At 32.9% G+C, this 16450-nt stretch overlaps 1 protein-coding gene across 5 annotated transcripts in view; it reads left to right on the forward strand.

Annotated features, from left to right (window-relative positions):
* The window catches only part of LOC103315411 (centrosome-associated protein 350), a 25892-nt gene extending 10559 nt beyond the window's left edge, over positions 1 to 15333 (forward strand). For 2 of the 5 annotated variants that reach the window (XM_031923321.2, XM_031923320.2), the window contains exons 2-13: positions 691 to 836; positions 1270 to 2913; positions 3030 to 3575; positions 3848 to 4071; positions 4384 to 4708; positions 4789 to 5115; positions 5199 to 5788; positions 6298 to 6461; positions 7288 to 7454; positions 7529 to 10757; positions 12497 to 12579; positions 12666 to 15333. In XM_031923321.2, coding sequence (XP_031779181.1) covers positions 744 to 836; positions 1270 to 2913; positions 3030 to 3575; positions 3848 to 4071; positions 4384 to 4708; positions 4789 to 5115; positions 5199 to 5788; positions 6298 to 6461; positions 7288 to 7454; positions 7529 to 10757; positions 12497 to 12579; positions 12666 to 13394 — 8121 coding nt within the window. In that variant the 5' untranslated portion in view covers positions 691 to 743 and the 3' untranslated portion in view covers positions 13395 to 15333. Of the gene's footprint in view, positions 1 to 181; positions 298 to 440; positions 550 to 690; positions 837 to 1269; positions 2914 to 3029; positions 3576 to 3847; positions 4072 to 4383; positions 4709 to 4788; positions 5116 to 5198; positions 5789 to 6297; positions 6462 to 7287; positions 7455 to 7528; positions 10758 to 11465; positions 11499 to 12496; positions 12580 to 12665 lie in introns of those variants that run through there. The other 3 variants (XM_031923322.1, XM_031923323.2, XM_031923324.2) reach the window with 3 other exon arrangements.
* The last annotated feature ends 1117 nt before the right edge of the window (positions 15334 to 16450 follow it).

Raw genomic sequence — 16450 nt, forward strand, 5'->3', positions numbered from 1 at the left:
ATCCTGCAACGGCTTCGTGGCGGCGTTGCAGGTTATGGACGTTGCGGGCATTCCAGCAACCCCTTTCTTTTTGCTCCTCTCCGCCGCCGAGTAACAAGCGCATCGATTTGCCTTCTTTCCTTGTCCCCCCCTCTCTCTCTCTCTCTCTCTCTCTTTCTCTCCTTCCGTTCGACCATGCACCGTATTATACCGTATGTCCGTATACCACCCGTATGCGTATACTCTTGTATATAGTGATTTTCCCCAATAAGCCAAGCTCGCGCATTCCAAGAATGTTTTAACTTTCGCCGTGTATAGGTAAGCCATTATAATAAGCTGCGCGTCAGATGGCGAGTATATGGTTTTATACACGGCTATAAGTATGTATGCACATTACTTATGAATGCAAGCAACGGCGACCGCGAGAGAGACTCGCTCCGCTTCGTTTCTCTTTTTACTTATCTAATCGCGAGGTGAGCGGCGACAGCTACATAACGTATAAGCGTAAGAATGTTGTGACGGCTGTTGATATTGGGCATGGAAGATTGATTGATTCTTTCTTTAGTTTGAGTTGAGTTTCAGGCTTTTGTCTGGATTTTTGAAAATGCTGTTCTGTATAGTTTATATATTTTTTGGCATAAACAGCATTTTCTATTCAATAGAGTACAAAAGCATCATGCTATAATTTTGTTTCTCTTCTTTGTTTCAAAGATCAAGTATGGTCGCAGTAAGTCATGCGAAAGATTCGAGCTTGATGAGAGAACATGAAGAGTAGCTGGAATAAAGAGGACTCTGCAAAGAAACATCCTGGCTATCGTAATGTTGATACTGCTAAGGGCACCAAAACATCTATTGGTGTAAGTAGTCGAATGATTTGTCTTCATTTCTTCATGAAAATCTTTGGTTTACTTTGATTGTGTCTAAATGTATCGATTGAATTTCATGAATTTTGTATTTCTATCATTTGACAGTGTCTGTAGGATTTTGTTCCTAATACAATATTTAATGGTCTAAGTAGGTTGCTGACAATGCAGTTAATGTCATTGTAGACAGTCTATTGATTTTGTACAGGAATTATCATTTATTCACTGGCTATAGCAGCACAAGTAGCAAACTTTCATTTATATTGCTTCTTTAGTCCTATATACGTACAATATTGTTATAAATTTTTTTTTTACTAAACATATTTTTTAAATACGAGTTTGGTTTTGAAACTTATTTATAATCTTCAGAACCACTTTTGTTGTTTTATTATGTATGCACAAAGTAAGCAAGAATTGCTATTTTCAGGCTGATCAATACGTGCAACCTTGGGAACAGCAGAGGAAAAATGTAGAATCAGCTAGAATTGATGTTCCTCCAACTGATAAGTCTGATAAAACAAGTTTAAAGACTTTGGAAAGTTTACTTCTGCATCATTCCATACAGCCTTGTCCTTTCACATTTTTGACAGCTGTTAAGCGAAAACTGGCCCTTGGTGAAAATCCCTCTGCTTGTAAGAAATCTTATGAGTCAGAGCCTGGTAAAGAAGTATCCAAAGATAAAATGGACTTCATAAAACCTTTAAAAGTGCCAGATCTAAAGATCTCACCTAAAGCTGATTATTCATCCCGAGAAAGTCTTCTATCCGATGAAGAATTATCTAAAAAAATTGAAGCTGTACAAAGAGAGGAAATGACATTGAAAAGTACTGATCGCGTACCGAGAAAACTTGAATTTTCATCATCTAGTGCTACATCAATGCTTAATTATGACAATGTTGAGCCTTTAAAAATACCAGATTTTGCAATTACAAAAAAGAAAGACCTTTCTAGAGATAGTTCTAGAGAAAAGGAAAACAGATCTAAAAGAGTAAAAAAAGATGACTTAAATGTGATAAAGAATAAAGATAATCTTCAAGATATATCAAAATGGCCCAAAAGTCAAAGACACATATCAAGAAAAGAAATCGCTGATTCCATACTCAATAAAAAAATGAAAAGTGACCGTATTATAGCTCATGAACCAAAAGAAAATGATGTGATTCTAAAAAAATCTAAGCCCAAAAACTTCACAACTTCCACTATCAGAAAAGATGATGAAAAACGAAACAAGTACTCACACATTCCATCAGTAAAATCCAGGAAAGATAAATCTTTGGAATCTAGAAATCGAACCTCAAGTAGTGAATCAATTTATGCATTGGATAAAGGAACACGATTACACGAGAAAATTTTAATTCAGGAAGGTTATAAAGCTATGATGTCTGAAATCAATGATCGTAAATATAAAGATGACAGTCAGATTGTAAATACATCAAAAACGTCTGATGAACAAAAGTATAAATCACATTCTGAAACACGATTAGGGAAGCACCAAAACAAATCAAACTCAGTAAAGCCTATAGAAAGCCTAACAAGAGATCAAAACAAAAGAATTTTTGATAAGCAAAAATCTTCAAGTAAAACGGACACAAAATATTCTTCTGAAATAAGTGAAGATCTTACAACTGCTCTTAACTCTATAGCTAGTCAAGGAAAAACTCAGAGCTTCCCTACTGAGTTGTCATCATCAATAATGACATCAAAGAGCAAAGATATGGAAAAATTTTCTCAATCGAGTAATAATCGACGTCCTGAAGAGCCCAAGTATTCTGACACATTCTCACATACAGCTTCAACGAACTCTGGATCCATCAGTACTCATATAGAAACAAAAATCTCCCAAGAAAGCTCACTGTCTGAAAAATTATTGGATCCTCTAAGAATTTCTTTCAGAGATGACAGTTACTCTAATGTACCTGAATTTGCTGATCTTGTTACTCCAGATATCAACCTTATGGTTCGATCTAAAAGAAGAAAGCAAATCATACAAGGACGAGAAAATGACAGTGACTACAAGGATCCAAAGTCAAGTCCATCTAAAAATGGTCAAGAAATTGAAGAGTCCAAATTGGTAATTGTTTTCAATTATAAACTCATACCAATTTTACTAAATTGAAACATTTTTTTTTTGATTATTTAATTATTTTTAAACAATATTATGTAATTAGTCAAATTTTTGTTTATCAGATGCATTTGAAGGAAGAAATTAATTTGCTAGACTCATTTAGTGAGTCATTGCGACAAGTTATCGACGTCGAAAGATCTAAGTTATCCAGTGCCGATTTAAAAAGGCATGCAGGCTCATCTCAAAATGATCATAAGGACACTGAGTCCAAAAGAACCGATTTCGAGTCTGTAGATAATAAAGATGATGGGAAAAATAAAACTCAAAAACTTTTGGTCAAAGTTGCAGAGGTACAGACTCAGACAGCAAACGACATTGCAACGCAAACAGATACAACAACGCTTTATCCACACGGTCATAATACTAGTCTAGTATATTCAAGGGTTTCTGCTGATCATAATGAGCTTCCTCATGTTTCCTTAAATTCAGAAGATAGATATGAGGATATGGATCGGGTCGAAGATATCTCACTTCCTAGTAAGATGAGGACAATGTCAGAAATAAGTCTACATGAAACGACTTCTTCTATTAAAACAGAAACTGGAACAGAAATAAGTATTTCGACTCGAGGCGTTACGTGTTCATTCAATAAATATTTGGATTTAGAGGTATGTATCATTGCATAACTGAAACTATTAAAATAATAAAAATTCTTAAGTCATGATTTATACTGAAAAGTATGCCATATTTAATAAAGGATTAAATGGGATTATTGGATTATTTTATAATTTTCAGTTTGTAAAATAATATGTGTAACATAAATAATTGCAAAATTTTGTAACTATAAAATCTTTCAAACTTTTTTGAAGTATTTTAAATATATTATCTGGTGAGAAATGGAATTTCTATATTAAATTTCATCGAGCACATTTTCACGCAGATGGCGCAGTTGATAAAAGACGAGAGGCAGCGATACGATAAGATCGAAATGTTGTTTAAATCGCGTGAGAAGACCTTGAACGATCGAACTAAGAAATTAGTCAAACTTGAGGAACAGAAGCGCGCACTGAGAGATACTGGTCAAGACAGTCGCATCAGTTCCGTAAAAAAGAAGCAGCGTGCCCTGCTACTTAAATTGCAACAGGAGAAAGATGAAATGAACAGGTGAACGAAATACCATAACTTCTTATCGGTGTATTCAATGAAAAATAACGTTTTCTCTTATCTTAACATAGAACGATTTTGTATACTTTTGCGTTTGAATCATTCTGTACTGACAGTGAGTTTTGATGTTTGTATGTATGGCTATTAAACTCAATTTTTTGTTCATCATCACTTAACAATCAAATACATTTATACTACAATTTATCAGCTGAATTATCAATAATAATTACAATAATGAAAATTAATTATTTTTCTTTATATTTTTGTTTCATAAAGAGGATTTTAAATCATTAATGTAAATACTTTTTTTAGACTTAAAGAGCTGCATAAAATTGCTAGTCAAGAAAGAAAACTTATGTTGCAAAAGCAGCGGGACATGTTTAATCCTGAAATGTCTACAAAGAATATTTTAAACAAGTTGAAGCGAAGCGCGGACAGTCAATCACCTAGGCGACTTTCGGGACCGATGAAAGGATACGACATTCGTAGCAATTCGTCAATAAGTTCATTAGTAGATTCTGACAAGTCGCAATTTGATCGATCTCAATTTGACTTTAAATTAAATTTGTCTGATATTGTGCCTCAAAGAAATAATCTGGATTGTTCAAAATTAGAGTTGGATTCATCTTTAAAACAGGTATATATTTATACCTCTCATATATCTTTATTATCTTCATCTTTAATAAAAAATGTATATTTTTACTTTTTTTTTATCAGGTTGTACACGCTGGAGATAACATTGACAAAAAGTTATCCAAGTTTGAAGCTAGCAAACAACAGAAAGAAGCAAAGTTGAAGTATGATCCAAAGACGCGAAAATTCGAAGAAAAGATGCCAAAATCCGATCTTATAAAATTGAAGTCGCATCAGTATGATCTAGATGCTATTCTCAAACATGGTACTGGTGCTGTGAGTTTGTTGCACAATGATAATTGTGATAAAGAGGATAAGTCTGTGTCAGAACATATTAGGTCCGAATCCGATGTCCTGATGGAAGAATTTACTCATATTTGGAGATCACAGTTTCCAGATTTTCCATCAGAGGTGAGTGTTTTGTGAAGAAAAAATACATTTTTTCATCACAAATATATAAATATAAAAAATTTATTTTTTATTTTATTTCATAGTCTCTGCAAGCACTTAAAGAAATGCACAAAGTATCTTCATCGAAAAGGCTTGATAAAGAATCGATTGAGAAACTTCAGCAACAGCACACACCATACGAAAACAAAAGTGCAAAGCGAAAAGGAATGAAGTCTCAAAAATCGAAAATTCCTCAAACCGAATCAACCTCAAAATCGGATGACTCGCATTACTACAAACGCTCAAAAATCGACAGCGAGCAGCATCCCGACGACAAGTATCAGAATTCGATGCTTGAAGAGATTGACTTCAATGAAAGTCAAAGTTCACTACAAGCTCTTTTAAAACACTCGAATCTGTTAAAAGAACGGAATCAGCAGTTGCTCCAGGACATTGACGACGAACGAAATAATATCGTCGCGGAAAACTCGGAGAGTCCTCTGTCACAAAAGGAAGAGGACGAACTTGCAAGAGGTGGCAACTCGGCGAGGTCACAAGTCAGTCTCACAATATCACACCAAAGCTCGAATGACAGTGACATGAGTTATTCGAGATCGGTTATTATACGTTCTCAGCAGGATCATCATCCTCATCATCATCGCACTGGTCTCAAGACGTCGAAAAAGCTTGAACAGTAAGTATCGTATGAAATTGCAAGATTTAAGTTACAATTTGAATAAGTAGCTATTTTGTTTTCATTGAGCGCAAGAGTTCGAACTCATTCAAGTTTGATCCATCAGTAAACTCACATGATTCAAGTCGTAGTTTCTATCATTAAGTCCGATAATTTTTTTGCGAAGAAAACCGGGTACACCCAAAATCTGTACACTAATTCGTGTGCATGGCACTGCCCCGGCAAACCACCGTGCGAAGCACATATAGCCAGACACACGGTCGATCTAATAATAAACTCGTCGCGTGTATACAAGACCGAGCGAGAGCCTATAAAAATAGATCATGCTCTCTCGCTATGCTTTTTCTCCATCACTCTTTCTCTCCCGAGTGCGATGCGAGAGCTGAGAAACTATAGTCTTGCAGAGAGCTTTTCCTACAAAGTGGAAAAGAGAGGCGGACGCTCGCGAGCGCGCGCGCACATACACGTACCAACAATTAATAATGGCGTTTTCGCTGATTGTCCGGCAGAATTCTAAAGGCCCGTGAGGCCACGCTGGTCTCGAGGCGCAACTGCGTGGAGGAGTGGATCGCTTGGCATGCCAGGCTACGCGACGAAGAAAATCGTGTAGCACGAATGGAGCAGGCTGCCTACAAACTCGTCAGCGCCACCGCCAAAGCCCTGTCGCACAATGGTATGTGTAAATTTTCACTTTATTTATTTGTCTGCGCGCACGACTTGATTTTCCATCGGTACGCACTTACGCGTGAGTTTGTTTCGGAAGTGTGAATGTCGTCGCTTTTTGTCGCACAAGAAATAGTTTTTCTGGAATAGGTTGAATTCTTCTCTTTGCAGGATGGCGTTTAAATATACCGCGGCTAATATAGCTAACTATAGTTAAATGTAGCTACAGACGTGTTATTATGTACACACGAAACCAAATATTTTGTTTTACGCATTCGCTCTCTATAGTTGCATAACTCAGTGGGTAATTTATTTATAATCATTTTATAGTTTATGTAGCTATATTATTCACGAAAACGATCACGATCAATTTTATAATTTTAACTTTGATTTGCTAAAACGGGGTTTAATAATAACTTTGCCAAGTCTGAATAGTGTACGATGACTATTTTAAATTGTTTTTACTCTCTATTTTGTCGCTAATTCGCAGACAAATTCCATGTTTTGACGTCATACCGTTGTAATGTTTGAGATATAATATCTTTACGAATTTCTAAGATATGTAAAAAATTCCAAATGTGTATTCAATAAAATATATTAGTTTTTCAAAGTGCGAAATAAATCATTCAATCAATTTTAAAATCTCAAAAATAACTGTTTTCAATATTCGTCGTCAGTTGATTTTCTTGCACTGTAAGCAGTTTTTACTTCCGGAAAGTCGTAATTATATCTGCCGTGTATTAATTTTGTTTATAAACGCTTAAGGATGAAGACACAAATAATTAACTTGTATTTTTCAAATATAAAAATGTTATTTGATAAATTCGAACTTCCAGACACAACAGTTTCTTCGGATACCAGCGATGTTGAAGGCAGAATCGAGCTGCTTACGCAAAAATTGGCGGATCGTCGTTTGGAGATGGCTCGTCTTAAAAAAGAAGCTAGAAAGCAAGCCAAACAAAGACTCAGGGCGTTAGAAGCTAATTTATTGAATCAAATTAAAGTACGAAAAATTTTTAATTTTCATTAAAGATGTTAGTACTTTATATTCATTAATAATGAAAATCATTCTCACAGAAATACGACGCTACGATTCATGATATGCGCAAAAAGTTGGAAACAAGAAGAGGGACGAGTAAGGAAAATGAAAAACTAGCTATTGAATCTAAGTCAGTTGTGGACTTTAAAGTACCTGAAATCCCCATTAAGAAGATACAGGAAATTTATAAGAGCAGTGACTTATTACGGTCGAAATCTGATTCCGACATTATTTCAGCACGGTGTCAAGATAAAGATGATAAATCGAAAGATGATAAAACAAAGTCGAACGAAGGCGAAACGGACTCTTCAAAAAGTGGAAGTACAGTGGGATTTAAACCTTTATCTTCATTATACACAGTTTTTGACGAGGAACATGAATCATCTGAAAAATCGGACTACAGTGTTGTGCATTCATACAAAACGAAATCCATCTCGGAAGAAATTGCAACACAAAAGAGCGTCGATACGGAAATACAGGAAATTAAAAGATCATCATCGCAAAGTAGCAACATTTCAGAAGAAATTCCAAGCGATGTTCATTCCGTTAAATCACAAACGGAACACATTCAAACTGCACAGACTTCAGAAGCAACCCAATCGCAATTCGTAATAGAAAAAATTAAAGACTCAACAAACTTGCAAGATATAAAAAAAAATTCAAATATTGAAGAAGTTTTAACACCTAGTTTTGACGACACATCACTAATATTTTCTAGGAAACTAGATCATATACAGATTCACAATAAAGAACTGAACGATGATATACATACTTTGGAGAACGATCTCAAGGAATTAACAGAAATGATGTCGAATTTCAGCAAAAAGACCGAAGAAAAGAATGTAAAACAAGTAGATCAGTTCTCACTGAATTCTAAAGATATTCAGAAAAGCACTTCCAAAGATATTTCTGAAGAACTGCCTACATTCGAATCTAATGTACAAACAGACGACATTGACGAAAACTTACAAAGTCGAGTTAATGAAATTATATCGGCTGTAATTCCAGAAACAGATGATTTATTAAGTTCAATAGAAGAGCTTGATGTTAGAGCTAAAAGTATGGAAATTCTTGATAAGGTCGAGAAATCTATGCTTTCCGAGCACGGAGAAAAATCCGCGGCCGAAAATATTCCTACTTATCTGTCATCTCACATTCCTGACGAATCTAATAAAGTATCGTCTGGTGCTAATCACTATGGAACTGGCACGAATACAGTTTCAGAAGTTATATCGGTAGAAAATGACAAAGAGAATGTTTTGCTAAACGAATCTCAACTTTTAATTGATAAGACATCACAATCTCCAAATGGTGCAATTAGCAGTCATATAGAATCAGAATATGATTTTGAATCTGAAAAAATTAGTAGTGCTCAAATTCAAGAAAGTAATTCTGAATCTGTACTGCTAAAAATGACGGAAAGAATTTCAATTGCGCACATTGCATCTTCGAAGAGTAACTTAAACGAAGCAACAGATAATCCAGATCATTCGGAAACGGAAGATAAATGCATTGAAACTAAACTTTCAACTACTGAAGAAATTATTACAAACCGAATTTCATCGTCACAAACAGGCAATAAAATATCAGACTGTAACGAAATTGAGACAATGACTGAAGATAAAGAAGACGACAATGAAGACTGTGCTTTAAACAAAGTTAACAGTTCATCATTCAGAGAAAATATAAAGACTGTCGAACCATTTATAAAGACTGTAGTATCCGATGACTGGACATTATCTGATTCCTTTGATATTCAGCAAATCGGAGATAAGAATTCTGATCCCATTCAGTTACCATTAGAAATCATTTCTACTATAAAAGACAATAAAGATGAAGAACGGGTAGGTTTCAGCGATATGGAAGATTCTACGATGTTTATTCCCAAGGGCGAGTCTACAAATATTCAAGACACTTTCGTACTCAAGTTGGATGAATCAAGCGAACCGCGAATTGGGATTCGTTCAGAAGAATTTAACGACATTCTTGAGATAATTGAACGGGAGACAAAAAATGACGACGAACATTCTCCTCAACCTGCAATATTGAATATAGAAGATCGAAATTTACCCCAAGTAGATGTTAAAATCGACAGCCCGATCGAGTGCGATTTATCTGTAACTGTTAAAGCTGTAGATGAAGAATTAGAAAGCATAGAAGAAGAAATAGAGAGTAAAAACGAAAATATCATTGATGACATTTCTCATGAATCATCGTTAGACGATAAAAATACTGATTTGCCAAAAATAGAGATAGGTCTTAAGATTGAATTAGTCGATGAGGAGAATGATAAAAGCAAAGTAAAGTCGATTTCAAGTTTTCGTGAAAAGCACAATAAAGTTCAAATAACTGATTTGACGGGATTCAGTAGCGAAGATCGGGGAAGTTCAGATGGAGAGCAATTGGATAACTTGATAGAAGTAGCTGAAGGTAAACTTGCTACTTTAGAAAAATTGACCCCTACTAAAAAGTTAATCGAAAATTCACAAAAACCGAAAACGCACGTGACAGTATTTTTAGAGAAGACATTCGAAGTAATAAAGGATCCAGAATATGAAGATATATCTGAAGAAAGTTTAGAAGTCTCTGAAATTCTTGACAAAACGGAATCCCATGGATCACAGAAATCAAAGAAATTTACGACAATACCAGAAAAATATGTTATCAAATCCAAATCCGACGAAGTTTTACGTATACTGGATGAAATTTCAAGCAAACCTTCAAACAATTATAACGAGGAGAACCGTGATAATTATGATATTGACGATCGTGCTGCGGTGAAAGTAAATAGTTTCGACGATTTACAAAATGAAGAAGTAATCGTTGTACCTTCGCCATTCAGAAAATTGAATGGTCTTGAAAATACAGACTTGGAGCTTGATAAAGATGTTTTATCAGAAGAAAATTCAGTAAAGGAAATCTTCAATAATCAGGTTGCCGCGACAGAAATAAAGCTTGATGTACAAGAAGAAAAAGAAGATCAAGATGTTCAAGAGAAAGAAGAAAACTCTTCTCAAATTATATCCGAAATAAGTGATGTTGGCGCACTTGATACGCCCCGAGGTGTATCAGAAATCGACACGGACTCGCCTAGAGATGTAAATGAAGATTCTCGTCTAGATGTCGATGCTTTGGACGACGACTTACTTAGCGGCAACTCTTTGTTACTACAGACGCCAAGCAAGGAAGCTAAAACTGAATTCCGCACAACTCCAATGGGTGTTAATTGCGAAAAGGACATTGAGGCTATGATCGACAAGCTAAAAGGTAATAATTTGTGTAGTGTAATATATTAACTTTTTAGGTTTACTTCTTATTTATTTATTTATTTCTTTTCCCGTGGCTGTATAACTTGATGATTCAGCGATGATGCATAACCATGGCTTGTTAAAAAAAAATATTTTTCGAATAATTTCTAATTTTATTGAATTATTTTAAGCAGCAAGTTAATTTTTAAATGCTTGTAACAATGTCACATAAACACTCATCGCTGAATTGAGCGCACTTTAAAATTAGAAAAGTAGAAAGCTATATGCAATTTTTAACGATATTTCTCAATATCAATTAACAATTTTTGCATCTGAAATTCAAAATACTCATTTAGTTATACAATAATATTTTACTTAAGAAGGCAAAGTTTTTTATAGCTCATTTTTATAGGAAGTTTATTTGATGTAAAAATATCGAAAATCTAATAAATTTTGTATTTCTAATAAATTTTAAAAGTTACAAATTAATATTCGGTGGTTGATAATTTAAAAAAATTTTCAGTGGTTGAGAAATATTGTTTGTATTTCGGAATGCATTCTGTATAATTAACGTCGGTTTAGAGTATTGCAAATTTAAGGAGAGAGAAAAAGAAAAAATATTATGAAACGGACAAATTTTTAAATTTTGTGTCCTTATAATGGCTCTGTGCTTCAATGAAAAAAGCATTGCCCGTATTAGCACAGTGTTATTTTATTTATTTTACAGAATAGCAAAGTCGAGATAATATTTATCAGAAAGGTAATTTCAATAAATACGCCAAAATTTGGAATGACATGAATCATTAAATTGTCTTTATTGTAAAAATTAGGTGTTGCATGAACATGCTTGCCCGTTGATATTTATATTTCTATATATAGCCTGTCTCTATGTGTGCCACATAATAATATATTATATAGTGTAAATTGTCCCTTCAATTCGTTTCAAATATCCATATTAATCTTGTACATGTAAATGCTGTAAGTTATATTGATGAATGCTTAAGTCTGATATTGTTTACATTAGTTTAGTTTCTGAAAAGATTAGCATATAATATTTATACCAAAAAACAAACCCAATTATAACATCGTATTGATTTAAATTAAAACATTATATATATATATATATATAATATATATATATATATATATATATATAATATATATATATATATATATATATATATATATATATATATATATATATATATATATATATATATATATATATATTATATATATATATATATATATATATATATATATATATATATATATATATATTATATATATATATATATATATTATATATATATATATATATATATATATATATATATATATATATATATATATATATATATATATATATATATATGTGTGTGTGTGTTAATGTATAATTGATTTTTTCACTTGAAATGATATAGCTTTAAATTTCCAAACATACAATTTAAGATTTGAAATTACTATTTATTAAAAAGTTATTCTTATAGAACTTTAATGGAATGTAGTTGACACAGCTTATTTGTTTTTTTGCATCAATAAAATCCTTTCCTATTTTTATTTTTTTATTTAAAACGTCGATACTTCAGTTATATATTTTTACAGCACTAGAAACACATATATATATATATATGTGTATATATTCATCCCTGAATAAACGTAACTTATGTAATAAGAAGAACGATAAATTGCTTTGATTTAAAAATTACTTATGCTTGTATTTTAACTTATGAGTAATAGAAGCTTTTATTTATTTAGCTTCATTGGAGCAACCAGGTCTAGAGGTCGCTGAATTGGAAGCTAAATTGCTACAAATTGAGAATCTTCAAATTGAGCTTGAGGTGAGAAAACAATACTTTAATTATTTATAATTCAGCACAATTTCATTTATATAATGATTTATATATTGATTTGCGAATTTTTGCAGATTAAGAAGTTAGAAGCTGAAGAAGTATCTTACTACGTAAGAGAAATACCAAACAAACCACCACCACCATACACGCCGCCAGGAGCTGTCCGTTTGTCCAGCGCTCACGGGTCTCCCTCACCTCCACCGGCAGTAATTCCAACAAATGTCGAGGAGTTAACGGCAATCACTGAAAAGGCCACTGCCCTTATATATAAAGCAAAGCAATCTGGTGAAGAAGTCTTAGCTTTGGTAGCACCTCCTGAAATTTGCGAGCTTGCCAAAGATAATAGTAGCGACGCTCTTAAAAAGGATCGCCGAATTTACAATACCTTCTTGTTCGATTTGTGCAAAGAGGTCATTGCAGAAATGTACAAGGCAGAGTACGAGAGGCCAGGGCCTAGTTGGACCAAGCCCAACGTTAAAACGAAACCCGCTGTTAAGATAGCGAAAAATGTGGATGAGCTCAATGATTACGTTTCCAAGGAAGTTGCTACTTTGTTCGGTTTTAAAACAAAACTTCAGCGTGAGAATATGGTCATGCGCTGGAGTAGAAAGAGAAGAGACAGAGTTGACGAGCTGCTAGCTAAAGAAGCACAAGCAGAGGAAAAAGAATGGACCAAGTTTCATCATGATGAACTTGCCGTTAAGAATGAATTGAGTATGACGATATTAGACACGCTGATATTGGAGACGACAAGCTGTATCAAAGCGGCATACACTAAGAAACGAAAGATTGTTAAGACTTAGAATGCCAGAGGTAATTTAAGAAAAGCTACGCGGTAAAATAGATGCTGTTGCTTGCTGTTAAGATGAAATCTATAAAATCAAGCAAAGTTGTATAGTTTGTACGTAGTTAGTAAGTTATTAAATATAATATTACAACCACACTTGACTTTAAAGAGTTCTGAAAATGCTATCTCAATTCTTTTCTTGCAATTACCTGTTTATTTTGAAACTACACTCACAACTGACAAAATCAAGTTATCCGGTCCGATTTGTTTTTTGATATAAATATAGTAAAATGATCAATTTTCAAACAATGAAGTAGTAACTGAATACAAAGTGAAGGCCTATGCTATCATAACAAACCTTAATGGTCGTACGAAATTCTATTTGTGTATATTAGAATTGAAATTCACAAAAATACTTGTATGTAAATATATCAGTAATTTATGACTTTTATTTAAAAACTATCTATTTATCTATCTATCTATTTTCATAAGGCCTTAATATACATAAATAAGAAGCATTTATTAAATTATTAAGATCAATCTTTTTTTTTACCGTGCAGCATCAAGTGTTAGATAATTGTTTGTCTTTATTATTATTAATTTAAAACTGCACAATTGTCTTGTGTGTGTGTGCGTGTGTTCTGGTGAATATGACTATCGTTAAAGTTTGAATTGAGGCAGGTCGTAAGATGAGATCTAAAACTCATCGTTAGTGTTTACTTACACTTACGCATAGGCTGGTTCCTATTTAATTTGTTAACAAGACATTTTTTACACTCCTATACACATTTTTTCGTCGCACATTAGTAAGCAATTTCGTGCTCCGCGTAAGTAGAAAACATACTCTGTAGTTAGAATGGTTCTTACACGATAATCAAATGAACTATGTCAGTATGCGATAGTTGATATTTTGTATTGGTGCGGTGAGAGCGCATGCCTGTATCATAAAACATATATAATAAGCAATGCGTTTTGCTTTTTTGATTTTTCATTAATACCGTTATGTTGTAGAGAGATATATCTGTTAGATTTGTGAAAAAGTATGAAAAGTATAGAGAACTTGTATATTAATGAGGAACGGTATACAGCCTTAGTATTTATAGTTCCAACATTTGGATGTCCTGGGGGGAGGGGGATATTTTAATTATTATTATTAACAAGAGCAATGCTCAAATATATTTACTAGTAAAATTAACAAACTTGTAAGACTGATGTTTTGGGGCCATTTCGATTGATTGAAATTTCGAAAAAAAATGTAAAAAGAAAATAAGCAAAGGCTGAAAGACGCAGGATGACGTGTATGTAGAGTATATGTCATTTTCGGAGTTAATGCTTCGGTAATAGTTTTGACAACGAATGATGTTTTTTCTTATATGTGTATGTATGTATGTGTGTATGTGTATATATATATATATATATATATATATATATATGTGCGCACACATTTATGTGCGCAAATTGAAAAAAAGAAAATAAATTAATTAACAAAACGTACTTCTAAGATCAACAAAAATATTTCTGGGATTTTGTTTTGGTTTTCATTAATGCGTTATGTTCAAGAACGGATGCTTATTACATATACTTGTTTTTGTCTTTTTAGACGTTCCGATATCCGTCTTAGTTGAATTTAGTTTTCTTGGTTGTGATGTACATAAGGTAAAGAAATGTTTGAGTGCATACGAAATCTTACGTTTTGTATCATAAACCGAAAATTGTTTTTTCAATAATTCATACTTTACAAATTTGTTTTTTATTTTTCTGAGAAACATATATTATATAACAATACGTAAAAACTTGTATACTGTACATATCGTGCCGAAGCAGTTAAATACAACGTATGAAAGACTGCATCTGCACGATTCCAGGCGTAGATTGTTATATGTAATCCATGGTATGTAGAATTTGTACTTAATTAAGTTCTAATATATTTTATAATAAATATTGTAAAAAATTTACTTTCTGTTATTACTCATATTTTCCTAAACTTGACTAGACAAATATGAAACAATGTATTAAAAAAAAATTTAGTTCAATCTTATTTTAGTAGAATATAAGGAAAGGTGATATAAATGACAACATCATATGTTTTAATTTCAAGTCTTCCAACCCCATATTTATTTCGGCAATACCTTTTTATATGAAAAAGTACAACACCATTTTTCGAAAGGGACGATATACACTTGTTTGTTTGTTCAAGGGAGCAAGAGAGATAAAGAGACATGAGGAAGAAAAGGATGGAAATCGATGCGGTAGAGGGAGGGGTAGTGCAAAAAGGACCTTTCAAGAGAATACAATATCTTTATATATATATATATATATATATATATATATATGTGTGTGTGTGTGTGTATATATATATAACTATTTAAAATGTATAGCATTTAAAACTTAATGGTAAAAAATACGAATTCTTTTTTTCTATCCCATTTAGGTATTGTAATATCTATAATCGAAGTATAGAAATCAATAACAACGAAGTAATAGTAATTACATTCATTCGCTCTATATGCAATAAATCTGCGAATGAATCATCGCTTACATTGTATGTAAATATAGCAAAGAAAAAAGTAGGTATATGCGTATATTTCTGTAATCTCTTGATTTCTGTATACGACTATTGGCGAAAATCTTGAGCGCTTGATGTGCAGCTCTGCATTATTTAACTTGTTGATCTGCAAAATCTGTGCTGGGCATCAACCTGTGCATAGTTTTATTATCATATACTCGCATTCAACTTTGAAAATTTCAGATTTTTACATCCTTTTTTGCAAGCCTAATACCCAGCACACATTTGCTTTAACACTCATAACGAAGATTAAATGTACATGATCTTAAGAAGTATTATCCATTGAGTTTGTTATCGCGATTCTTTAATTCCTTTTAAAATTATAATATATTCTTCGTCGCCGCGCGTCTTATATCGAGATTTTTTAAATCACCTTTACCTTATATAACAACGTTTAATTACACCTAAAATCACTATGTTTTAGCAACACATCATGCAAATGCAGCTCCTTTACACAAGTTTTATTAACCGTCTAAAAGATGTTTGCATCTCCTAGATATTTATAC

The sequence above is a fragment of the Nasonia vitripennis genome, chromosome 2 (genome assembly GCF_009193385.2).
Source record: "Nasonia vitripennis strain AsymCx chromosome 2, Nvit_psr_1.1, whole genome shotgun sequence".
Classification (NCBI taxonomy): Eukaryota; Metazoa; Arthropoda; class Insecta; order Hymenoptera; family Pteromalidae; genus Nasonia; species Nasonia vitripennis.